The 26,505-nt window shown below is 46.6% G+C and overlaps 2 protein-coding genes across 2 annotated transcripts in view; one reads left to right on the top strand and one right to left on the bottom strand.

Annotated features, from left to right (window-relative positions):
* Nucleotides 1-21,764, top strand: part of TMOD4 (tropomodulin 4) — a 26,270-nt gene extending 4,506 nt beyond the window's left edge. The window contains exons 2-10 of the mRNA XM_083416748.1: nt 5,149-5,335; nt 7,483-7,639; nt 13,455-13,577; nt 17,225-17,314; nt 17,631-17,761; nt 18,918-19,025; nt 20,108-20,251; nt 20,615-20,759; nt 21,314-21,764. Of these exons, the coding sequence (XP_083272874.1) occupies nt 5,210-5,335; nt 7,483-7,639; nt 13,455-13,577; nt 17,225-17,314; nt 17,631-17,761; nt 18,918-19,025; nt 20,108-20,251; nt 20,615-20,759; nt 21,314-21,336 (1,047 nt within the window). The 5' untranslated portion in view covers nt 5,149-5,209 and the 3' untranslated portion in view covers nt 21,337-21,764. The remainder of the gene's footprint in view (nt 1-5,148; nt 5,336-7,482; nt 7,640-13,454; nt 13,578-17,224; nt 17,315-17,630; nt 17,762-18,917; nt 19,026-20,107; nt 20,252-20,614; nt 20,760-21,313) is intronic.
* The window catches only part of PIP5K1A (phosphatidylinositol-4-phosphate 5-kinase type 1 alpha), a 171,129-nt gene that overhangs the window by 68,501 nt on the left and 76,123 nt on the right, over nt 1-26,505 (bottom strand). The window lies entirely within an intron of this gene.

Here is a 26,505-nt window from a genome sequence, read left to right as displayed (position 1 = left end):
GGATGGGACAAATTCAGAGGCCTGTCGAGGGCTGTTAGTCCCGATGGCTGGAATGGGTCTTTCAGGGGCAGTCTGCCTCAGGGAGCACCAGATTCTGGAGAGCAAACAAAGGGAAAGGCTCTTTCCTACCTGCTTTGGGCTGCTGGGCTGAGGGAAGAGGCTGGATTCTCACATTCTTATGTCTAAACCTGGCGTGTGGCAATGGGATGTTGGCTCAGGTGAATCTGGGAAAGACGGAGCTTCCCAGCGGCATTTGTTTGCCCCTGTCAGAGATAAAGCAGTCTTGATGGACACGTTCTTTGTGGTGCTGTCAGAGTAAGACTTTAGGGCAGACATCTAGTACCACTCGGTGGGAGGAGGTAAATATTGCCTAGTGTGGCTTTAAAAGAGAAAGAAGAAAGGTAGTCTCCTTCATCTTTCTTCAGTCAATCGAAGGGAATATGACATGGCCGACGTTTATTTATTTATTTTTGGCAATGCAAAGCAGTAGCAAAGTTATCTCCCGCTTGGACTACTGCAATGCGCTCTACGTGGGGCTACCTCTGAAGGTGACCCGGAAACTACAACTAATCCAGAATGCGGCAGCTAGACTGGTGACCGGGAGCGGCCGCCGAGACCATATAACACCGGTCTTGAAAGACCTACATTGGCTCCCAGTACGTTTCCGAGCGCAATTCAAAGTGTTGGTGCTGACCTTTAAAGCCCTAAACGGCCTCGGTCCAGTATATCTGAAGGAGCGTCTCCACCCCCATCGTTCTGCCCGGACACTGAGGTCCAGCTCCGAGGGCCTTCTGGCAGTTCCCTCACTGCGAGAGGCCAAGTTACAGGGAACCAGGCAGAGAGCCTTCTCGGTAGTGGCAACCGCCCTGTGGAACGCCCTCCCATCAGATGTCAAAGCAATAAACAACTACCTGACATTCAGAAGACGTCTGAAGGCAGCCCTGTTCAGGGAAGTTTTTAATATGTGACATTTTAGTGTATTTTTCATCTTTGTGGGAAGCCGCCCAGAGTGGCTGGGGAAACCCAGCCAGATGGGCGGGGTACAAAGAAATTATTATTATTATTATTATTATTATTATTATTATTATTATTATTACTTAATCTCCTCCAAAATGGTGGCGGGAAAAATGCAGATATTGAACCAAAACACTTGATTGGCCAAGATAAGAATGTGGGAGTCATCTAAAGGTGGGCTGTCGCCACCAACAACATATTTCAGCATGGAAAGATGTGCCCCTGTGGACGCTCATTTATGCCAGGCATCCCAAACTCGGCCCTTCAGATGCTTTGGGACTACAATTCCCATCATCCCTGACCACTGGTCCTGTTAGCTAGGGATGATGGGAGTTGTAGTCCCAAAGCATCTGAAGGGTTGAGTTTGGGGATGCCTGATTTACGCTCACTAAACTTGCCACTGTTGTTTCTCTGCTATGGTTTCTCTGTCTGCCGGAGGTCTGTCAGGCCATTCTTTTTACTCTGACAGGTGGGACGCTTCACCAGCTGAATGTCCACCTGCATGGCAACCGTTACAGCAGGTGTGGGGAAGATTTGGCCCTCCCCTCCAGGTGTTTCACTGAATGACAGCTCCTATCAGCCCCAGGGCTCCCAAGGGCCAGGGAGGAGGAGGAGGGTAGTTATCATCCAGGAACATTCCTGGACTAGATCAGCCTTTCTCAACCTGTGGGTCCCCAGATGTTGTTGAACTGCAACTCCCATCACCCCTAGCTAGCAAGGCCAGAGCTCAGGGATGATGGGAGTTGTAGTCCAACAACATCTGGGGACCCACAGGTTGAGAACCGCTGGAATAGATGATCCTTGGGTATCCCTTCCACCTCTACCATTCTATGATTCTATGAACATCTGGAGGGCCAAAGGCTCCCCACACCTGTGTTTCCAGAAACAGGATGTCAACCCCCACCTCCCCGCCTTTCTTTGCCTATCACATCGCTTGCTGGAAACACAACCAACTTGCACGACAGGCAGAAATTCCGCTGGTAAAGCTATCCCACAGTGGTTGAATTTCTATCTGCCGTGGGTTGTTAAAGTGCGCAGGAAATGGAGAATGGAAGTTTGACCATAGTTTAAGGCATCTTGGGGGAAACAAACAAACCTCTTTAGTTTAGATCTTCCCGGAAGACGGCTGGCTGAGTTTGTCACCCCTTATATCTGCTCACACAGACCTCCTCCTCTTTTGCACGGAGGTTGAATTCTGAGAGCACAAAATAAGTCTTTGATTCCAGGACTCCTGTTTCAGAAAGCTTCTTATCTTTTGGGGGGAAGTGAGGAGGAAAGGAAGAGAGAGAAGAGACCGATCAAAGAAGTAGGTTGGAAAATAGGAAGGCATTATTTGAAAGGCACTAGAAAAAGCAGGGAGTCCATCTGGTATAAGGGAGGGCCTCAGTTCAGTGGTCAGAGCACCTGCTTTCATGCAGAAGGTCTCGGGTTCAATCCCTGCCATCTACAGGTAGGGCTGGGAGAGAAAGCTGCCTGGTATCCTAGAGCGCCACTGCCAGTCAGTGTTGACAATACCAAGCTGGATGGGCTGGGGGTTCGGCTCAGGATAAAGCAGTTTCCTAGGTTCTTAAAAAGATGAAGAACACAGAATTATAGTGTTGAAATTCCTGCAGTGCATGAATTCTGGCCACAGCTGTGGGCTCAAACCACCAACCTTCTGGTTATCAGCCAGACACATTGACCCACTGCGCCACTGGGTCCTTGAACTAGATTTGTTGTTGTTGTTGTTTAGTCGTGTCCGACTCTTCGTGACCCCGTGGATCAGAGCACGCCAGGCACTTCTGTCTTCCACTGCCTCCCGCAGTTTGGTCAAACTCATGCTGGTAGCTTCGAGAACACTGTCCAACAATCTCGTCCTCTGTCGTCCCCTTCTCCTTGCGCCCTCCATCTTTCCCAACATCAGGGTCTTTTCCAGGGAGTCTTCTCTTCTCATGAGGTGGCGAAAGTCTTGGAGCCTCAGCTTCACGATCTGTCCTAGATCTAGTTGAACTAGATTAAAAGATTAAAAACTAGATTTAAAACTAGATTTAATCTAGTTGAACTAGATTAAAAGGTTAAAAAGAGAATCACAGAATTTTAAAAAAACACACACAGCCCAATTCAAAAAAGCATTTAAGAGGTACCTTGTGTATCAGACTTCAGAGTGCTTCCTTTGCATTCGTTTAGTCCTGTGCAACAACATTCTGTGGTGGGTTAGGTCCATTTTGTGATAGAGAAAATGAGACCAGAAATGAAGGAGGGAGGGGAAGAGAGCAAGAGCCAGACTGAGAGCATTTTCCTGGAGCACTCCCCACCTGCCTTGTAAGAGAGTGATAAGCAGACAGCATAAGTATGGGAATGGGACAGTTTGGAAACAATTTTACTGCTCAATCTGATTTCTCCATCATTAGGCTTCAGAGCCTTCCTGCATCCGTTGTTTATTCTGATACAGCAGGTTTCTAGCCTGGGGTTCCTCAGGAATTCTAAGAAACCAATTTTGAGACCTGTGTTAAAAAATCAGAGTAGTTTTGAAAGGTTCATTTGACCATCTTGATTCAAAATGGCGTCCAACGGTACCCAAACGTAGACAGAAACGCGCTGTTGATCTCAGGAACCACCACACAAATTTTGGTTATGATATCTCAAGAAGTGTCCAAATGCATAGCTAAGAGACACAGAGTGTGATTGCACAGACATATGTGAATGATTTTACATATTTAAAAAACATTGCATGGCGCAGCAGTCAAGAGAGGATACGACTTCAGACAGCACACAACAGGGTGTCCTCTCCCCACAAGCCCCAAATCCCAACCGTGTTAAAGAATCAGCCTGGTCTTAGAATCATAAATGGTAGAGTTGAAAGGGACCCTGTGGGTCATCCAGCCCAACCCCCTGCAATGCAGGAATCTCAGCTAAAGAACCCCTGACAGATGACCACCCAACCTCTGTTTAGAAACCTCCAAGGAAGGAGAGTCCACCACCTTCCAAGGGAAGTTCTTCCTTCTTGTCTTCTGTGGCACTTTTGACATAGGACACCGGGGCACCCATTCCATCTTGTATTTGCAGTCTGAAGTGGCACAGTCCCTTTGGGGGCTTATACCTTAAACCCAGGGAAGGGGAGCCTGTGGCCCTCCATATGATGATGGACTTATAAGTGCCATCATCCCTGACACTGGTTGTGCTGGTTGCTGGGAGCAACACCTGGAAGACACCAGATTCCTCAACATTGCTTTAAAACCCTCAGCCTTTGAGAATCAGGTCCTGACAATCAGCTGAATGGGGTGGCTTAAAACAGCTGTTTTGGGGGACTCATTCAACACCTCCCCCCCCCCCCGCCACCAATGCACAAGCTTCTGGCAAATGGAGCGCTGCCCTTTAGGCAGGACAGAAAATTAAAGTACAGTGCGAAATACCAGTCATTTTCTTTTGGGTGAACGGGTAAGCTTGTTTGCTTGTTGAACACTCTGATGTGGCCATAAATGCCTGCATTGATCTATTCGTCTGGATCGTTCAATTAAGGCCATAGACTGAAATGTGACCTGATTTGAATTAAACAAGCACACACACCAAAATTGGATGCCGAGAGTTTCAAGAACAAGATATAAACTTACCAGGAGACCCTGATCTTCAAAGAAACTCAAGTCACAAGCGCCATGGTTGAATTAACATTTGGGTTTAGCCTTGTTGGTGTGCCCCCCTCCCCAAGTCAGGAGGACTCAAACCAGACTGTAGAAGGCAGTTATATATTTTTAAAAGACAGTTGGCAAGCCCCATTTCAAAAGAAGCATCCCTTCTGGTTTGAGCATGACGCATCTCAAAATCACAGAAAGAATTCTCCCATTGCTTTCCACTTTTCTCATAGGGAAGTGTAGGCTGATTCAATCAAGTAATTAAATAGTAATCAATTGACACTCATAGGGTTAATTGACTATGTTTTCTTTAATCAGGTGCCAGCCTCAATACTACCATTAATTTATAGTGGTAAGAGGTCCCAGAAACCAACTTAGCTGACCAGTCAGAAAAATCAAGAGGCAAGGAGTTCCATTGGTTTTCCCCCAGTGTCCCATGTTGCCCTGTGCCTGATTTTACACTGGATCTTTTAGAGCTGCCTCCTAGTTACTCACTGGGACTTCTTTCTATCTCCCCTAAATCCAGCTTCATCCTCCTCATTCTACATCACAGAAGAAACACCACCTTTACATAAACCGCGGCAACCATGACGACTTCATACCAGAAAGAGCTGGAGAAATATCGAGACATTGATGAAGATAAGATCTTGAATGAACTATCTGCGGAGGAGCTGGCTCAACTTGACGTAGAGCTTCAGGAAATGGACCCTGAAGTGAGATTGAGGGGGGGTGACAATTTGGGGTAGAAGCTGGGATTCTTGAAGATTCTAGATTTAATTTTAGGTTTTTGAGGGAAACGTAAATATGACAGCCTAGACATGATTTTAGGGATGGGGAAGAAATTCCGTCTCATTCACAATTAAAAGACAAACTTACTTAATTTGCACTTTTTGCAAATATCGTTTGAAATTTCACTTCTAATTTTGCAATGCAGTTCTCCAGCTAAGTAACGTGTGCAACAAAATGCATTTGACAGGGTAAAATGTTCCTCTAAATGTATACGTTAGGGAAACTTATGTATAAAAATGCATTATGTTACAGAAATTTGCTCACAAAAGTGTGTACACAATGCAAAAATGCTTTCAAATGTGTATGCTGAAATATATTCACACTAAAATGTTGACGAATTTTTGCGAGGGGTTTAAAAGAAATTTCAAGCTAATATGGAGAACTGAACTTAAGACTGATAAAATGAAAGCAACCAAAACCAGCAGATTCACCTATCCAGATGGTTTTTGAAGCAAACCCTCTGGTGCTGAATCAAAACATTAATAGCTGCCTTCTTCTTTTATAATTTTTATTAAGGATTTTCTTGGGTTAAAATTCACAGCCCTCTTGAATGTGAAGATGTTGGAACTTAATTGTCCTTAGGGGCAACAAGTGAGACTGCAACAAACGTATGGTATTAAAAACAGCTTATAAAAATGTGTTTGTGATGAGAAATTCGCACTAAACGCTGTTGAATTTTCATGAGGGTTTTTTTTTTTTATAATTACAAATTGCTGCAAGTGGACAACTGAATCTAAAATGGAGGGGGGGGGGTGAAACTGAAAGAACCAAAATTGACAGATCCTGCCATCCCTTTCCAGGGCACGACATTCCTCACACCCTCCACTTTCCACTTTTGTGCCCTGACATCAGAGGCAATCTGTGACCACTGTGCATGCCCTGCATAGTCTGGACTATTTTGAGGAGGGGGATTCCTTCAGGTTTCCCTCCTCTAAAGAGAGAGGCATAGTGTTTCTTCAAATTTTGGGGTTCTCCCAAGCCTGCTGATCCCTGTGCATGGATGATAAAGATCAACCCTCAGAGAATGAGTTTGCTTAAAGTTTCATCTTTTAAGTCTTGGTGATAACTTTTTATTTTTATTATAGCATTTTTTTAAAGGTCCTCAAATGCACCCATTTTAAATACATAATTGTGAAGTATCTTGCAAAGATTAGCCATGCTGATTTTTTTGGGTGGCTTCTTCCTCCCCATCTCTCTGCTCTGCCATTGAGCCTATAACTCTAACATTAAAGGGGTATGGTTGCAGGATGGAATCAAGTTTAGGAGAATACTAATTTGGATTTTTGCAATGTACATTCGGCTTAGGAACGTTTGCTCGGGAATCCAGAGGGTACGGGTATCGAGACCGAATATTATCAATTATCACTGTCATACGTTCAGATTAGGAAATAGTCCCACATCTAGGCAGTAGGTTTGGAAGGAACTTTAGGTTGCTATTTTCCAGGGAATTGTTTCTGCCCACTCCTACAAATCCCTCCCTCACAACCCCAAGGCCAAGTTTTGTGGTGATGAACAAGAGCACGGGAAGTTTAAAAGTAGTAGCCGTGTCATGTCGCTCCCCAGTAGCACACAAGTAATTTCCCCTTGGCAGTGTTGTTAGGTGGGAAAGGGGAGCAGGCACATTCAGCAGATGATACCTAACAGGGAAATATAACAAAGCCCGAAGCTTCACCTGTTGAATTAATTTTGATGGCCCGGTTGAAAGTCCTTGTTCTGATGCAGTCAGAAGCCCTATCCTACGGTACTGGGTGATACAATGCCCAGTTGAGTTAATTTTGATGGCCCGGTTGAAAGTCCTTGTTCTGATGCAGCCAGAAGCCCTATCCTACGGTACTGGGCGATACAATGCCCAGTTGAGTTAATTTTGATGGCCCAGTTGAAAGTCCTTGTTCTGATGCAGCCAGAAGCCCTATCCTACGGTACTGGGCGATACAATGCCCAGTTGAGTTAATTTTGATGGCCCGGTTGAAAGTCCTTGTTCTAATGCAGCCAGAAGCCCTATCCTACAGTACTGGCGATACAATGCCACTGTTGTATAACTCACTCACCCCCATTCTGCTCTGCCTCATAGAATGTGATGCTCCCGGCGGGTCTCCGGCAACGAGACCAGACGAAGAAGAGCCCGACGGGTCCACTGGATCGAGACGCCCTCATGCAGCACCTGGAGAAGCAGGCAATGGAAGTGAAGGAGCGGGAAGACCTGGTGCCCTTCACAGGAGAGAAAAAAGGTATTTGTCCAATTTCCAAGCTGGATGCTGTGATTCCAAGGCTGCGTGGCTGGACTGGCAAGCTTCCCAGCTATCTTCTGGGGCTGTCCCATCCGCAGCAGCAGGACATGCAACTGTGCTGCACAAAGTGCCACCTACAGGTTTTTGCAGATTGAGCTGTTCTTGAAGGCAGAGGAGCAGCCTATTTAAACAAAAAACAAAAAGAACTTATGGTCAGCTGGCAACCCTAAAAGTCAGTTTCAGTGACTTATTTATTTATTGCATTTATATCCTCCAAGCAGCTCGAGGTGGTGTACGTGGTTCTCCCCATTTTATTCCCACAACAACCCTGTGAGGTAGGTTAGGCTGAGAAGCAGTGATATCCAGTGAGCTTCACGGCTGAGTGGAGATTTGAACCCTGATCTCATAGTCTGACACTCTAACCATTACTACCATAATGGTTACTACTGAGCTACTGGGATTGCATGAGATTATACCCTCTGTGATTGGTGAATCGTATGGAGCATCTGGATTGGCCAGGTCTGATTTAAATAGCAGAAGCCTGGACATCTGCCTTTGGACAAATAAATTTTATTTTCTGCCTGCTGTGTTTCAGGCCCCGGAGTAGCCTCATTCTCTAGCATTTCTCCTGTTATAAAGATGTAGAAATTCATTCTATTCAAATGTCACATCAAACTGTGGTCAGCAGCTAGGCATGACACTAATTTGAGAAAGCATGGTTTGCCATCAGCCCCAGAATCCATTGGTTTGCATGTTTCCAGACCAGGCTTGTCCTAGGCATCACCATGGTTTGCGTCTGGTGCCAGAAACCATGGTTTGACAAGTCTGCAAACCATGGGCCTGTACTATGCTGGGTTGTGACATTTGAATTGGCAAGCCATGTTTTGTGATAATCTGGTGAGCAAGGCTGAGAAACCATGGTTTGTGTGCTGTATGATTCAATGGGATGTTCAAATTGACAGAGCAGAGTGACTACTAGTTTCCTGTCTCCAGAAGCCACTGCACAATCAAAATGAGAGTAAATGCATCAGCTTGAGCTCTGAGATATTGGGAAACAAAAGCAGGCAAGCAGCTGTAAACCTTGGTTTGCTTGTACTTTGATTATAAACTGTGATTAGCACAAACCATGCTTGGGGTGCCATCTCTGAACTGTCCTGGCCTTGAAAGCTTCCACACTCCTTTGTGACACTTTGATTAGTCTAAGAATGCCATTGCCTGATATGGATTTTGGAATTTGCCATTTGCAATATCCTTAAAAAACCCTGGGTGCTAGCATCAGTTTTATTGGTGGTTCCAAATCCATGGCTGCCATTTTGATTGGGGGCAAGAGATGCTGGAGGCATGTGCAGAGAGACAATCATGTACACTCCATAGGTCTTCGAGACCAGCTCTGTCCCAGCTTGGCGCCGGGCAAAAGCTGCTCCTGAGTGTTGCCAGAATCCTACTGTGCGTGCTGTCCCAGAATTGAGATGGGATTGAGAGGAAAAGTTATATTTAGCTCGGCCGGGAGCACGCCGAGGATTCAAAATAGCCCGGTGTGTAGCTCAGATGTCCTGACCCACAAAAGGTTCCTAAGTGCTCCTGCTAAAGGCTCACGGCATCTCTTCAAATCATCCATCAACACACCTGGGGGGAAAAATCAAATTCATAGCCCTCTCTCATGCATGTCGGCACCAAAGTGAATTGGGACTTCCTTCTGAGTAGACAATGGCGCATTTGCAGCTGCATGTTCTTCATCCTTGACCTTCAACTGCAGCTACTTGACCCCACAATGAAAGGCGTGAAAAGGAGGACATTGATTTTAAGGACTTGCCTTCATTCAGAGTTGCATCCTTCACATATGCTAAAAGCACTTTCAGGGCATCTTGCTGCTGTACATTAAGGGCGTTTGTCATATTCTTCTTTATGATGTTCTTCCATTTGCAGATTTTGCATGTGACCCTGAGAGCTGAGGTACTGCAAAGAGATTCCCCTGCGAGACCTCAGATCTCAGCTGTCCAGTGGCTCTGCTCAGGTCAGGCAAAGGTTGTTGTCATTGACTTGCAGAGGTCCTCTCTGTGTGACACCAATCAGAGGAACCAAAGTTTTATAATCAGCTTGTGAGAGCACAAATTTGAGCTGTCCAGTGGTTCTGCTTGCCAAAAATTCTTTTAAAAAAGCCAATGTACATATATCTCACATCTTATTTGGTAAAATTTTAAAATATATTTCATTCCACCTTTGACCACAAAACTTGCAGAAACTTTATATTCTGCGCCAGAAAACACATCCCTAAAATGACATTTTAGAAACTTATCGCTGGTTATCTGCCATTCAGTTGAAGATAGGCAGGGGACAAATATTCCATCCCTATACTCCAGGCAGGCTCCTCTGCCTTTAAGAGCAGTACAACAGGCAGAAATCCAACCAGTCTAGCTGCTGGTACATGGAGGCACAGTGACAAGGAAACCTCTTCACTTGTTGAATTCCTCCCTGTGGCATTTGTACTCTGCCCTTTCTCCAAGGAGCTCTGTGTCACCATGCAACAACCCTGTGAAGCACGCCAACCTGAGAGACTCCTGTAGCCAGCTCCTCCAGTGAACAACAAGGCTGATCAGGGATTTAAATTCATGATCCATTTGGCCTTCAACTGGTACATCAGGACCCATTCCAGCAGAAGTAATGTGTCTCTTGCCCATTTTGAGGGCCTAATCCAGCTGCACGTTTAGCCTGAAGAGCTGTCACATGGGAGATGGAGCAAGCTGGTTTTCTGCTGCTCTGGAGGGGAGGACCTGAACCAATGAATTCAAATGACAAGAAAAGAAATTCCGATTGAACATTAAGAAGAGCTTTCTGACAGTAAGAGCTGTTTGAGAGTGGAACCGACTTCCTCTGACAGTGGTGGACTCTCCTTCATTGTAGGTTTTAAAACAGAGGCCGGATGCCCCTCTGTCATGGATCCTTTAGCTGTGATTCGTGGACTAGATGGCCCTTGGGGTCCCTTCCAACTTTACAGTTCTGTGATTCTAAATAGCTGTCATGGTGAGATGAATAATGTAGTGTTTGGCAGAAACTGAACCGCGGTGTAAGAGAAACGGAACCGATTATGACAAATGCAGTTTGGAATAGAAACCGTTGCCTTCTGACATCCCTTGCGTGTCAAAAGCAGCAGCACTACCCTTTCCAGATATCTTGCAGCATAACCAATGGCGTTTGTGTTGAATCTTGCCGGTGCATTGGCCAATCCCGTGGAGAGGCAGCAGCAGTCAGATTCCGAGTGCCGGTGATAAGGAGCAACAGGTGGACTCTGCCAGCAGATTGGAAGATGGTTGGGGTGTGTGTGTGTGAGTGTGTGTGTGTGAAGGCATCTCAGGTTCACCCTATTTGCGCCTCCTCTCACTTTGTGGTTCCCACGCTAATTTACTTCTCTCCACGCTGGAACGAAGAAAAGATCCCGGAGCCGGGACGTTTCTAAAGGGCAGCTTTGATTCTCCCTTTTCCCAGTCTCATTGGGACCTAAAAAAAGATTTCCTGAAAGTTCACGGTGTCAAGAGATTTTCTGAAAGGAAACCTTGTCCGTGTCTTCTTTCCTCCCTCTCTTATTGTGGTTCATGTTCTTAACATTAGAAAACCAACGCAAAATAGAAAAGAAATGCAATTAGTAATTGCGACACATGTCTTAATGTTTCTAACCTGAGCGTCGAGTCATCACACTGTCGTTTTGCTTCAATCTGAGGCATTGCTGTCTCTCCCCACCCTTATTTAATTACTGCTGCTATTTTTATACTTGGAAAAACTGTTTTCACCATATCTACATTTCTCATATTCTTTATCCCTCCCCCACCCCCGTTCTCTTAATCTCACAAGATAAATTAGTGCAATGCAGCTCGTAGTGGCTTGGTGTTTATATTCTAACAATTTAAACAGATGGCACCTCTTCTGCTGCTGCTACTTTTAGTACTAAGCAATTAAACATCTGGGTGCGATTAAGAAATCCCTTGCTTCCTCTCTGTAACTAAATCACCGTGTTTTGGGGGCATGGAGAGGGGTTAGATCTGGGCCACATGAAATGGAACTGTCTGGTGTGGCTGCTTTGGAATCCCAGCTACTTTAATGTTGGATTTAAAAAACAACAACCAGCCAGCAACAAAACAAACAGTGCAAGTTTCTAGACCTGATCGTGTCAGATAGCGTAGAGAGAACTGCTAGTGTGCCATGAGAAATGAAGAACTGGAATAATTTGAGGGCCCTGAATCCTCCACATTCTGGATGAGTTACTGCTCTGGGCACCTGCAAAAGATCGGCAATCCTGCTGCTTCTCTGGGATGGATAATTTAGTCACTCCCCCGTATAGTGATGTAACAGAATCACTGTTCCGGTCTTTTTCCAGCCGGGCAACCCACACTGAACAGGAACTCGGCAGAAATGAAGGGTGGAAGAGAAATTCAGTTTGGCTCGCAGTTTAACATAGAATCATAGAATTGTAGAGCTGAAAGGGACCATGCGGGTCATCTAGTCCAACCCCCTGCAATGCAGGAATGTAGACCTAACTAATTTACATGCCCCAAACAATACAAGAATGAGAATGAATCTATCCTTTGAATAGTACACTTTTCCAAATTTTGCAATGCAGTTCTCCAGCTATAAAGAATGTTAAGCAGAAAAAATGCACCTGTTGGGGGAAATGTGCATAAAAAAACTGAAGATCAAGGCCACTGGTCCCATCACCTCCTGGCAAATAGAAGGGGAAGAACTGGAAGCAGTGAGAGATTTTACTTTCTTGGGCTCCATGATCACTGCAGATGGTGACAGCAGTCACAAAATTAAAAGACGCCTGCTTCTTGGGAGAAAAGCAATGACAAACCTAGACAGCATCTTAAAAAGCAGAGACACCACCTTGCCAACAAAGGTCCGTATCGTTTAAGCTATGGTTTCCCCAGTAGTGATGTACGGAAGTGAGAGCTGGACCATCAAGAAGGCCGATCGCCGAAGAATTGATGCTTTTGAATTCTGGTGCTGGAGGAGACTCTTGAGAGTCCCATGGACTGCAAGAAGATCAAACCTATCAATTCTGAAGGAAATCAGGTCTGAGTGTTCACTGGAAGGACAGATCGTGAAGCTGAGGCTCCAAGGCTTTGGCCACCTCATGAGAAGAGAAGACTCCCTGGAAAAGACCCTGATGTGGGGAAAGATGGAGAAGGAGAAGGGGACGACAGAGGACGAGATGGTTGGACAGTGTTGTCGAAGCTGTCAACATGAGTTTGACCAAACTGTGGGAGGCAGTGGAAGACAGGAGTGCCTGGCGTGCTCTGGTCCATGGGGTCACGAAGAGTCAGACACGACTAAACGACTAAACAACAACAACAATAAAAACAGAATGTTTCCTTAAAATACTTACTGAAATAGAAAGGTATTTGTCAAGCTGCCGAAGTTCAGTAGGAAAGGGTTTGCCTAATTTCAGCCTGCAGGGAGTCCAACAGGTAGGAGGCCACCATACTAAATACATGGCTCCTGAGCGATTTGGATTGTGGATTCAAGCCATGGGGTGGGGGGCACTAACAGTGACTCACCCAAAAATCTCAGAAATCAAGCAGGGATATAAGGGAATCAGGCAGTTCTTGAGGTATCTAGAACCCAAGTTGTTTAAGGGCCTTGCTAGTTAATTACAAAAACCTTGAGCTCAGCTTAGGGGCATTTCACCAAATCTGGCTGGATTTCAAAATGGGGAAAGTTTTGAAGAATTTGGCGGGGGGGGGGGGATTGCTTGAATGAACCGCATCGTATGACCTTTTGTTGTGCCACTTTTAATTTAGTTCATTTCCTCCCCAAACACCAGGAAAACCCTTTATTCCGAAAAACCCCAAGAGGGAAATCCCCAAAGAAGAGCAGATCACGCTGGAACCTGAACTGGAAGAAGCTTTAGCAAATGCCACCGATGCGGAGATGTGCGACATTGCAGGTAAAAAGGGTATTTCCGGCCGGAGGGTGGTGGGCAGAGAGCTGCTCCACGTTGGGGGCACAGACAACAGTGAGGTGTATTGGATCCCAGTGGAAGTTTGTTCCGAATAGGGGGAAAGGAACCTCATCGTATCAGAAACCTCTTGGCATTTATTATGAAATTGTCAGAGAAGGGCATTTAATAAATAGTATCCATCCACTCAAAAAGTAGCACAGAAGTACAAATGCACCCAGTACACTGTCCAGTTAGGTCCTTGGGGTTGTAGCCAATATTAGAGTAGACCCACTGACATTAATGAATGTGACTCACTTAGGCCTGTTACTTCCAACAGGTCTATTCCATGTAGTACTTAAAGGTAAAGGTACCCCTGCCCGTACGGGCCAGTCTTGACAGACTCTAGGGTTGTGCGCCCATCTCACTCAAAGAGGCCGGGGGCCAGCGCTGTCCGCAGACACTTCCGGGTCATGTGGCCAGCGTGACATCGCTGCTCTGGCGAGCCAGAGCCGCACACGGAAATGCCGTTTACCTTCCCGCTAGTAAGCGGTCCCTATTTATCTACTTGTACCCGAGAGTGCTTTCGAACTGCTAGGTTGGCAGGCGCTGGGACCGAACAGTGGGAGCGCACCCCGCCGCGGGGATTCGAACCGCCGACCTTTCGATCGGCAAGCCCTAGGCGCTGAGGCTTTTACCCACAGCGCCACCCACGTCCCTGTAGTACTTAGCTGGCTACAACCCTCAGCTTGGGTCTGTGCATGGACTTCCTCTTAACCCCTTCTCAAGCCACTGACTTAGATATCTGGAGCAGTCTGCTGCTCTGGATGGGGGTGTCATATTTATTTATTTATTTACAGTGGTACCTCGGGTTAAGAACTTAATTTGTTCTGGAGGTCCGTTCTCAACCTGAAACTGTTCTTAACCTGAGGTACCACTTTAGCTAATGAGGCCTCCTGCTGCCACCACCGCTGCGTGATTTCTGTTCTCATCCTGAAGCAAAGTTCTTAACCCGAGGTACTATTTCTGGGTTAGCGGAGTCTGTAACCTGAAGCGTCTGTAACCTGAAGCATCTGTAACCAAAGTACCACTGTATTCCATAAAATATATATTGCACGCTGCTTGAATGTAAACTAAAAACACACCTCAAAGCGGTTCACAGAAGATAAAACAGTAAAATCAGCAAACATTTACAACCCTACCTTAAAACTTCTGGGTAGGTTTGTCTAAACCAGAATGTTGTTTTTTTTTAGCAGGAATGAAGAATGCTTCTTGCATTGTCCATTTTTGTGCAGCACATAGCTAAATGGTAGAACTCCCTCCCACAGGGGGCAGTAATGGCCACCAACCTAGATGGATTTAAAAGAGGATTAGAGAAATCCTTGGAGGAGAAGGAGACTGTTGATGGCTATTAGCCATGATAGCTATGTTCTACCTCCTCAGTTGGAGGCAGCAATGCTTCTGTATACAGTACCAGTTGCTGGAAACCTTAGGAGGGGAGAAGGCTCTTGTGCTTGGATCCTGCTTGTGGGTATGTGTTTGTGAGAACAGGATGGGTCCCCTCTGGCCTGATCTGGCAGGCTCTTCTTACATTCGTAATGCAAAGGAAATACAACGTCTATGCAAAAGAGAACCGGTCAATTGCACATCATTAGCGATGGAAAGCAATGCAACAGCAAACACTAACCCTATTTGCTGGATTGAATCATAGAATCATAGAGTTGGAATAGACCACAAGGGCCATCGAGTCCAACCCCCTGCCAAGCAGGAAACACCATCAGAGCACTCCTGACATATGGTTGTCAAGCCTCTGCTTAAAGACCTCCAAAGAAGGAGACTCCACCACACTCCTTGGCAGCAAATTCCACTGTTGAACAGCTCTTACTGTCAGGAAGTTCTTCCTAATGTTTAGGTGGAATCTTCTTTCTTGTAGTTTGGATCCATTGCTCCGTGTCCGCTTCTCTGGAGCAGCAGAAAACAGCCTTTCTCCCTCCTCTATGTGACATCCTTTTATATATTTGAACATGGCTATCATATCACCCCTTAACCTCCTCTTCTCCAGGCTAAACATGCCCAGCTCCCTTAGCCGTTCCTCATAAGGCATCGTTTCCAGGCCTTTGATTTCCGTTATGGACATGGGATGAATGAGCGGACAACATAAATTCCTGCTCCCATTTTTATATTGATTGGGATTTCTCTGACATCCCCATTTCTTGGAAGGGGACTCTGTTGCAGGCAGCCCAGGACAATTGTAACAACCTGTATTGCATAAAAAGCAGGTGGGTCTCCCGTGCTGGCCAGTGACCACCAGACAGGAAAGTCCCTTGATGTCACCTCCTTGCCAAAGCCTCACGTATTTTTATTGCCCTCATGGCTCCCTGTCAGGTGTAAGCCGATAGGGCGAGAGCACCCGAAGTGTCTGATTTTAGCCTCTGCGTGGCGCTAAGCCAGCCTTACCCTCCGCTTGCTGCTGAGCTTTGGGAATCGGAGCTGGACGCGGCATGGATGCACTGGAGCAAAAATGTCCCCACTAGCTATGCTGCTATCCTGACAAAGCAGGTCGCTCCTGTCCCTGTAAATAATGGATTTCCACAAAGGATTTTTGAAATGTTGGTGCCTACAGAAAAAGGAAAATGTATGGAGAAACCTCCTTCTTCCAGGCACAGGGCCGGCAGCACAGGTTGGGCTGATCAGGCACCTGCTGGGGTCCCAAACCCAGGCAGCGGGTCCCACTGACAAGAGCCCCCTCTGGCTGCTGTCTCCTCTCCACTGTTGCAACCTGCTCATCCAACCTTTCTCAACCTGTAGGTCCCCAGATGTAGTTGAACTACAACTCCCATCACCCCTAGCTAGCAAGGCCAGAGCTCGGGAACGATTGGAGTTGTAGTCCAACAACAGGTTGAGAACCGCTTTTAGTGGCGGCAAGAAGGAGGTGGAGGCACTCACTGGCAAGCAAGCCTGTGGCAACAACATTGAGGCAGAGGAGCAAGAACAGATGGCAATGATGGCAGTGGGTGGGTGGACTCACTGAGGGAGGGAGCCCACAGGAGACATCTTGTCCAAGGCCCCCTGCAAATCTGGAACTGTCAGTGCCCTGACAGACTAGCTTAAAAAAAATATATGCATAGGGAGCATTTCTGCATTTACAATCACAGGCTGGTGTTTTAAACTATCTGATTATTTATGGATTTTGTCATACTCTAATTTTGAAAGGTGTCATTTATGTGCAGCTCTCTATCCTATCGACTGCTTTATGTGGTTGTCTGGATAACCTGACACTGTGTTCGGTGTTTACAGTCTGTAGATCGACTTGATAGCTAAAACAGGGGAGTTCCCTGCCTGTAGTCTGAAGATGCTCCTCTGGGAAGTAAAAATAACACTAAAAAACAACAAGCCCGCATGTAGAATACTAGTGTGTCAAGGATTCTAGGTAAACTATTTCTACAACATGCTACACTTCTATGTTCAGGGAATTTAAAAAGCATTGATACAGGGAGAGCTAGGCCTAGTGATCAGAAGAGGGGCAGGCCTCAGTGCTCTGTACAGCTCCTTGCACATGGTTGGCAATCCAAAATTAATTATCAGAATATTGTGGTGCGTTGTTGTTTTTTAAAGAAAATACAAATCTGGCTATTTCCTTCTCTGCTTCCTTGCAGCTATCCTGGGCATGTACACCCTCATGAGCAACAAGCAGTATTATGATGCCATCTGCAGCGGCAACATCACAAACACGGAAGGCATAAACAGTGAGTGATTCCTTGGTCTGCGTCTTACAGAGGGTGGCAGATGACCAAGGAGTTAGGAGAGACTGTTGCCCGGGAACCAGAAGCAACTGTCAAACTCAAGTGGACATGCTTGGGGGCTAGGGTCCCAATCCTAGGAAGACTAAGCAAAACACTCACCAATGAGACCAGGCTTCAAGAGAAGGGGTGTGGCCTGGGAAGGGTCTTGAGAGCTGGAAAGGGAAGACTGGAGAGCCACATTTGCCCCCTGGTCCTGAGGTTCTGCCCTCTGTTATTCAAGACACACTCTCTCTTTATTTTATTTCTCTCTCTCTCTCAGGCGTAGTGCAGCCTGATAAGTACAAGCCTGTCCCAGATGAGCCTCCAAACCCCACAAATGTGGAGGAAACCTTGACGAAAATCCAGAGCAACGACAAGGAACTCGAGGAAGTGAACCTTAATAACATTAAGGTCAGTGCCGAGTCCCAGGAGGACGCCTGTTTAAGCAGGCAACAGATGGAACAGCCCCTGTTTTGGAGTCTGTCACTTGTCAGAAGAGCAGATGCTTTGAAGATGTCGATGGGCTCAAGCATGGAGGCTGCTTTATATGGAGCTGGATCCTTGGTCCATCTAGCTCAATATTGTCCACACTGACAGGCAGCAGCTGTGTTTCAGAGAGAGTTCCTTCCAGGACTTACCTGGGGATTGAACCTGGGACCTTTTGCATGCAAAGCAGATGCTCCACCACTTTCCTCTAAGCGTAAGCTAAAGTTCCAGTTCTCATGGTTATGAACAATTAAAAGGATTAATTGTCAGAGGATAGGGATCTGACCAGTGTGAGAGTGGGAAGGTCCTTCAAAGGTTAAGAAATACAACGGCAGACCTTCCAAGTGTCCCTATTTTCCAGGGACGTCCCAGATTTAGAGAAGCCGTCCCGGTTTCTGATTTGATCCTGGAATGTCCCACTTTTCCTTAGGACGTCCCTGTTTTCATTGCAGAAATGTTGGAAGGTATGGAATTATCTGACCCCCAAGCCGTCTGAAGGCAATCCTGTATGGGGAAGTTTTTCTAATGTTTGATATTTTATATATGTTTTAATATATGTTGGAAGTTTCCCAGAGTGGCTGGGGAAACCCAGTCAGAGCGTGGGGTATAAATAGTAAAACTCTCATTAGGGAATGGGACGTCCCTATTTTCATCAATTACATGTGCCTCAAGGTAATTTACAAACTTACCTTAAAAGCTGCTAAAAATACTTTAAAAAACAATACAAAACAACAGCTATGTCTCAAACTGTGATGCTGTCCCACAGAACCAGGACAGCCACACTGAAAGCCCTGCTCTAAGCAACTGTGGGTATTTTAGGGATTTGAAGAATAAACTCTCCTGTAGGATGCAGCGACTTACGGCTCTTCCACCCCACCCTGTGAAAGTGTCATTAAGCATATTATAAATCATTTTTGTGCTACTACTGGTTAGGACAAAAGTGGGTTTTTGCTTTGGGACATGCGAGATGTCAGCAGGAGAGGGGTAACGTCATGTGGTCCCTCACCACCAAAAGCAGGAACAGATAAGGTTTGAAGCGAGATTTTGGATGGTGCAGATGGGCCTCTCTTCATTCCAACAGGACATTCCCGTTCAGACGCTGATAGAAATCTGCGACTCCATGAAAAGAAACACTGTCATCAAGAAGCTCAGCCTGGTTGCAACCCGGAGTAATGACCCAGTGGCACACGTAAGCTTTGAGGTTGCTCCTCCTCTGAAAAACTTCCTTGTCCGTTAACAGGCGATCTGGAGCTCTGGCTAGGGTTGAACCCTAACAGGGAACTGGCGAGGGAGAACAGAACTGGAGAAGGATGACTCCCTGTGATCACTCATGGAACCTTCTAGGCTAGAATAGCCCCAATTTAGGACAACTTATGTAGGCTTTGTGGTTAACCAAATACGGTGTGAACAGGACCAAAACAGAATCGGGACCAGAGTCCTGATTTAGTCCTACTTAAGCAGGGATGGGAGAGTTTGCAGCCCTCCAGAGGATGCTCAACTACAACTTCCATTAGTCATGGCCAGCCTGGCCTTTGCTCTGGCATTTCTTTATTTTATTCTATAAAATTTATATACCGCATGATTGTAAAAACTAACAAACCCTCAAAACTGTTACGAAAAGACTGGAATAATCAAATGATCAGTTAAAGAAAGGTTGCAAGCAGCTATTTCAAAACACTCAAAACAAATTAAAATCAACAATAAGCTAAAAAGCGGGTGAAAGCACATGCCAGTGTTCTACTCATCCAGATAGTCTTATCGAAACAAAAAATATTTTTAGCAGGTGCCGAAAAGAGTACTGCGAAGGCACGTACCTGATATCAGGAGGCAGTGAGTTCCAAAGGGATAGTGGAAACATCAAATGTCGGGGTAGTTCAACACCTTCCAGACTTTGCTGGACTCCAGCTCCCATCATCCTCTGTGACCGTTGCCCTTGCTGGCTGCTGGAGCTGCTGAGAGTTGGAGACAGTGGCTGAAGACGATACAGTAGTACTTTGGTTCTCAGACAGCTTAATTGCCGAACAAGTCGGTTCCAGAACACCGCAAACCCGGAAGTGAGTGCTCCGGTTTGCAAACATTTTTCGGAAGCCGAACGTCCAGCGCAGCTTTCTGTTTGAGTGCAGGAAGCTCCTGCAGCCAATTGGAAGCTGCGCCTTGGTTTTCAAACAGTTTTGGGAGTCGAACGGACTCCCAGAATGGATTAAGTTCGAGAACCAAGGTACCACTGTACTTGCAAGAGTTCCTGAACTTTGCCTGTTTCTCCACCCCCAGGCTGTGGCCGAGATGCTGAAGGAAAACAAGACCCTTCAGAGCCTCAACATTGAATCTAACTTCATCACCAGCGCTGGGATGATGGAAGTCATTAAGGCCATGAAGGAGAACTCCACGTTGACTGAACTCAAGGTGGACAACCAGGTTAGCCGGCCACCGTTTTGGGGTCAGAGCCCCTTGCACTTTCCCTCTGTTCTGCAGCCGGATGAAACGGCAAGCAAAGGCAGCTGTCTCTCTGCAGCGCCGGTGGAAAAGATCTGCTTGCCTTCTCTCCCTCTCCTGGAGATGAGCAGCCCAAGACCTGCTTTGCTTCAGCAAGGTGGCTGCTTCGTGCATCCTCAAACCATGCTCTGGTTACATGCATGAATTCGCAAAGTTCAGCCCGCAACATCCTCTTGTCTCCTCGCAAACCCAATGTCATCTTTTAAAACAAAAAAGCAGTAGTGTGGGCCCCCTCCTCGCTTCCTTCACACTTCTCATTTCTCTTTCTTCCTTCTCTCCACACAGCGCCAGCGACTGGGCGATTCGGTGGAGATGGAGATGGCCGCCATGTTGGAAAATTGCCCTTCCATTATCCGCTTTGGTTATCACTTCACGCAGCAAGGACCAAGGGCCAGAGCTTCCATCGCGATAACCAAGAACAACGAATTACGTAAGCGCTGCTGGTCGGCGACCCCAGTGGCCTGTCCTAATTCTTGGATAATTGAGTGGTCATTTTTAGTGGGTGGACATCATGGCTGGCTATCCTGTTCCCGATGTCACTGGGAAGACCGCAAGTAGGGCCAGAGGTGGTCTCCCCGCCTGTGATTCCCAGTAACTCTATTCAGAGGCATACTGCCTCCAGTAATGGGGGGGAAACATGACTGTCATGGCTACTAGTAGCCTTTGATAGCCATACTGTCCTCAATGGATTTGTCTAATCTTAAAGCCATCCCCATTGGTAGGCATCACTACCTCTTGTGGGAATGAGTTCCAAAGATGAACTATGCTCTGTGCAAATAAGTCCTTCCCTTTGTCTGCCCCAACTTGCTCTGCACGCGAAAAGTCCCAGCTTCAACTCCCAATGTATCCAACCCATTGTCCTAAACCCCAGACAGCTGCTGCCGGTCAGTGTAGAGTCTACTGAGCTAGATGGGACCCCAGTGGCCTGACGGGGAATATAAGGCAGTGTTCGGTGTCCTCACATTGCTCGTCTTTCCTTTGCAGGCCGCAAGCAGAAGAAAACATAATGGCCCACCCCCTGCGACCGAATCCAGAGTGCCCTTAAGCTTCCTCATGTGCCTCTAAGCAGCCTTTTAAGCTCTGCCTGCCTCCCAGAGACAGAGTTTTGCCAACAGCAAGGATTTTTATTTTATTTCAAGAAGAGAATTTCTCGGAGAGATTTGCCCTGCTGTTCCCCCCTCGCCTTGGCGACCGACAACCCCCACCCCAACCCCAATTTCTTGCAATCTCAGGTTCTTTCTTCCTCCGAATCCAGGCTCCCCGTCTTTTGATTACCTCTGTAAATAAGAGAGATTTCGGAGAGACGCCCGCCCGGCCCCAAAGAACTGGCTTTGTTCTCCGCTAAGGACCAAAGGCAGTTGCGATCTTCCTATCTTTCCTAAACAAGCTACTATTATTAAATGATTCGGCACCATCTCGCTGATCGAAACCTGAATACGTATAATATCTCAAATTTCTTGGGTCGTCAGCTCGCATTTGGAAATGTTTGCCCCCATCTTTAATGGGCAGCCCCACGCCTGAGATGTGGCCTCTTCCCCAAAGCCTCCCATCACCTTTTGGGAAGCCCAGATGGGTGGGGTATAAATAATAAAATTATTATTATTATTTTGGTGCTTCTGGCAATGGTGTCTGGCACCAGACCCAGCCTTCATTTTCCTATATGGGTTCTGCACATGTGCCCGTAAGCATAGCATCTAGCATCAGAAAAAGTAAATTTTCTGATGATGAGCGTGGCATTTGGGGTTTACACTAGCACATAGGCCAGGTGGAAATCAATTTCATTCATTCTGGGTTGGAATGTTCTGGAAAATGTGCCCCAGAATTGTTCTGGAAAAGATGGGCAGGTGGGGAGATTCATCTCCTGACACACCAAGTTTGAGGGTGTCTAATTAAATCTAGGTCCTTTCGCCTGCTCTTCTACTACAAAAGGGAAATTTGAGATAAGTTTGAGGTAAATTTAGCAAGGAAAGAGCATAAAAAGAGGCAGGCCTGGAGATCTGCCAAAGCCGCCCTCACAAAAGTCGGCCAACAATGGCCTCACACTCCTGTCAGCTAATATCTGCCATCAGATGCCACATGGGGTGGAGAAACCAGGATCACAGAGTCTCCAAAATGTCATTTTGGCATTTTAAGAGGCTGGACAAAGAAGAAAGAGATTTCCTTTCCCCCCTTTTAAAAAATTGAACTATAGCGGAAACAGAACACCAAATGAGCCCCAGCGCCAACAGGATCAAATTCAATTTTTTTCCTCAGCGGTGCCAGGTGCGCGCGTGAAAATATGGAAACTGAGGGCACCCAGTTGGGCCTCGGGAGTCAACAAACACTCCTAAATTGGCAAAGGCAACCGCAGGCCAAAAGGATGACGGTTTTTATGGGCCCAGTGAGATATTAGTCAGGAAGCCATTTCAGAGTGCCTGAGGGCATCGTAAACAAATTTGTTTCCCTGCACTTGTTTGGCGTGACAGAGGTCTGCCAGGCAACAAGGCCTACAGTCCAACGTCCTCACAGACGGCCTTGATGACGGCCGCCATCTTAGGTGGAAACTGGTGTTTCCAATTCGCTTAGCGCCACTAGGGCTAACCAAGTTCTGTCATAAAAAGTGACAGGAGAAAAGTAATATAACTGCCCTCCTGCAGCATGATTTACCTCAGATGGGCAAGGCAAAGATGGGAATGAAAAATGAAGAAACAAGGGCTGCGAGGGAAATAGTATAGAAACCAGGACAGATGAGGGAGACCCTTCTGGAACATTCTGGAACATTCTGGTGGCTCTGGACCAGTATTATTGAATTGAATTAAGCTGCCCTGTCTCACCTCAGCTTGCTGAAGGAGGGAGATATAATAATAATAATAATAATAATAATAATAATAATAATAATAATAATATTTTATTTATATCCCGCCCTCCCCAGCTGAAGCCGGGCTCAGAGCGGCTAACAATAAAATAATACAGCATTCTAAAATCAGTTCATTATAAAATCAGTTCAAATCAAATTAATGGCAACCATTGGGCTAGAGTTCTGTGAGGAACTTGAGATATGACTTGAGGGGAAGCTGTTTTATTACAAAATGGTGGTGTGGGTGGTGTTTACAGCGATAATCTTTCTCACAGCCAACCCCATGAGATAGACTGAGCTGTGAGAAAGAGGCTGGGCAGGATCCCTGTGAGAGTTTCATGGCTGAGTCTGTGGCATTTGAACTCGGCTCTTCACAGATGAAAGTATGGCATGAGATTTTGCTACCCTACAAGGCTTTTCTTTTTCCAGGCACGAAAACAGGAAACACCTTCAGTGGGAACCAACACACTGATATTTAACAGAAAGGCAAAAATCAGATGAGCATGTTGAATGAAAGGCGCGTGTTCGAAAATCCCTGGTTTGGTATCTGGAGAATCCAGTGCACTTAGAAGAACAGCTTTCACTTCAAAGCCACAACACTAACCAAGTTTCTAGTCCTCAGGACTGAAGAAACAGCCTGAAATGATGGAGGCACTCTCAGGGCTGGCTGTGTAGGGGGCAAGGGTAGGATTTCCATTGCTGAGGCGCTGCCCCATGAGAGCCAGTGTGGTATAGTGGTTAGAGTTCAATGGAGATGGCCTAACTCTGACGCTATACAGTCAGCCATGAAGCTCCCTGAGTGACCTCGGGACAGCTACTCTCTTTCCCTCTCGGCCTAACATACCTCACAGGGCTGTCGTGAGGATAAAATGGAAAGAACAAGAAGGGCTGACTTCTCCATCTTGAATTCCTCAGGAGGAGGGTAAAGAAAGAGCTAGCAGCCGTCGAATAAAACAAGTGCATTTCCAACATCCTTTATTTGAAGTCAGGATCTGGCTTTCCGTGAACTCTGCTTGGTGCCCCATGAAGAAAAGTAGATTTATTTTTTAAAAAAAATTAACCATTTTTTCAATACAAACAACAACCGCACAAGACACATACAACAAAAACCATAACATTACTAACACAATTTGACAATTCAAATTTGAATGCTGATATACCTATGACTACACCTTTTTAACAATTTCCCCCCACCTCTCCTCCCTCTACTTCCCACCACTATCCGCCTTATCGCTTAAATATTCCTTCCAGATTTCTTCATATTTATCCATTCTTAATTTGCGTCGACATGCAATTCGTTGGTATGTAGCTAGTCTGTCCATATTATCAATCCATGTGCTCAATGCAATCTTTTTGCGGCTCTTCCAATTCATCAAAACAAGTTTCTTTGCTTCCAATATGGCACGGTACATCCATTTTTTTAGACCCCTTGTAATCTCCCACATTTCCGGAATATAATTTAGAATTCAATTCAATTCCCCTAAATAACAATCTCTTTTTATTACTCTTGCTAGAACTATCCTCACCCCACACCAAAATGATCTTATCACGGGGCAGCTGATCATCATATGTACTAAGTTTGCATTTTTACTCCCACATCTCCAGCAGTAGAAAAGGAGATTTAAAAAGCCGCCCGGCGCTTTATATAATAGGAAGCGCAAGCGGCGTCAAGGAAGGGTGTCCCGTCAGGAATCTTGCAAGGAGCCCTGCCACTTTATAGAGAATTATTCCAAGCAGGTGGTGCTGCGGAGCAAGATGGTGGGGAGGGGGGAAGAGAAGAATCCCCCCCACCCTCCCGATGTATTTATACCCCCCGCTGGGATCAGCAGACGAAATGGACACCCAAGGGATCGGGTTGCACGAAATCTTGGCCCAGGCCCCGCAAGGAGGAGGAGGAGCAGGAGGAGAAGGCGTCCCGGTCTTAAATTAGGGGCTTCCCTTCCCCTCCGCAGGCCGGAGGTGTCACATGTGTCCCGCCTGTCAATGCAGCCGGCTTCTCGCGGCTTGTCCTCCGTGGTTGACATGGACAGCTGTTAGGCTTGGGGGGGTTGGGAAGAGTTAGGTTAGGCGGGTAAAAGTCACCAGCCCCGAAGTTGACGCAAGCAGGCAATGGAAACGACCCACGTCAAGAGGCGGCGGTGGCGTCAGAGCTGACGGCAAAAGGGGTGTGTGCGAAAACCATGGGTTGGCCTCTGCAACCCGCAATGTATCACAATGCGTTGCTTGGTTGGCTGTGCCAGCCAGCGGCATAGCTGTCAACTTTCAGATTTGAAAATAAGGGATCAGCAGCCTCAAAAATAAGGGATCAGCAGCTCAAAAATAAGGGATCAGCAGCCTCACCTGTCCCGGGGACAGTCTACGGGATATCTAACAATCCGGAATAGCAGCGGGAAGCAACGTTGGAATAAGGGAATTTCCCGCAAAAAAAGGGAAGGTTGACAGCTATGGCCAGCAGCAGAGGATGGGGCAGTGGAGGTTGGTCAATGCTAGGCTGGCATGAAGGCACTTGCGGTGGGAACAATTGCCAACTTAGGCTTTTGCCTCCGAGACCCACTCTTGTTCAGAGACAGTGGAAGGAATGGGGCCCTTTCTCTTTGGCTTTATACCCACTTATAAAGGCCCACAATTAGACACCAACCATCCACGTATGGCTTATTTAAAAATTATTATTTAATAAGGGACGCGGGTGGCACTGTGGTCTAAACCACCGAGCCTCTTGGGCTTGCCAATCTGAAGGTTGGCGTTTGAATCCCCACAACGGGGTGAGCTCCCGTTGCTCTGTCCCAGCCAACCTAGCAGTTCGAAAGCACGCCAATGCAAGTAGATAAATAGGTACCACTGCGGCGGGAAGGTAAACGGTGTTTCCATGCCTTCTGGCACTTGTCACGGTCCTCTGTGCACCAGAAGCGGTTTAGTCGTGCTGGCCACATGACCCGGAAAGCTGTCTGTGGACAAACGCTGGCTCCTTCGGCCTGAAAGCAAGATGAGCGCTGCAACCCCATAGTCACCTTTGACTGGACTTAACTGCATGTGGATTTCAAAGCATCCTTGCGTCTTTGAAAGTCCTGGCTCTGTGGACACCACTTGTATTAGTGGACCCAGACGTTTTCTGTTGGCCTTCTCTGGATCACACATTTAAGCCTCCTTTCTGAAGAGCCCCCTGCCCAATGCTTTGCTCTGGCCCCTTTGCAATGTCGTGTGAGCCAAGTGGTAGTCAAGAGGTCTGCCTGCCCTCCCTGGTGTGCCTCTGTGAGATCAGGGCAGCTCGGCCAATGGCCAGCCAGAAGCTGTGCTGCCAACAAATTCCTTTTTGCAGGGTTCAGTATAGTGTTGGGGAATC

Source organism: Podarcis tiliguerta, assembly GCF_965153285.1.
Source record: "Podarcis tiliguerta genome assembly, chromosome: 16".
Taxonomy (NCBI): Eukaryota; Metazoa; Chordata; class Lepidosauria; order Squamata; family Lacertidae; genus Podarcis; species Podarcis tiliguerta.
The sequence above is the reverse complement of the archived record's forward strand: the minus strand, read 5'-3'. Positions and strand labels throughout refer to the sequence as shown.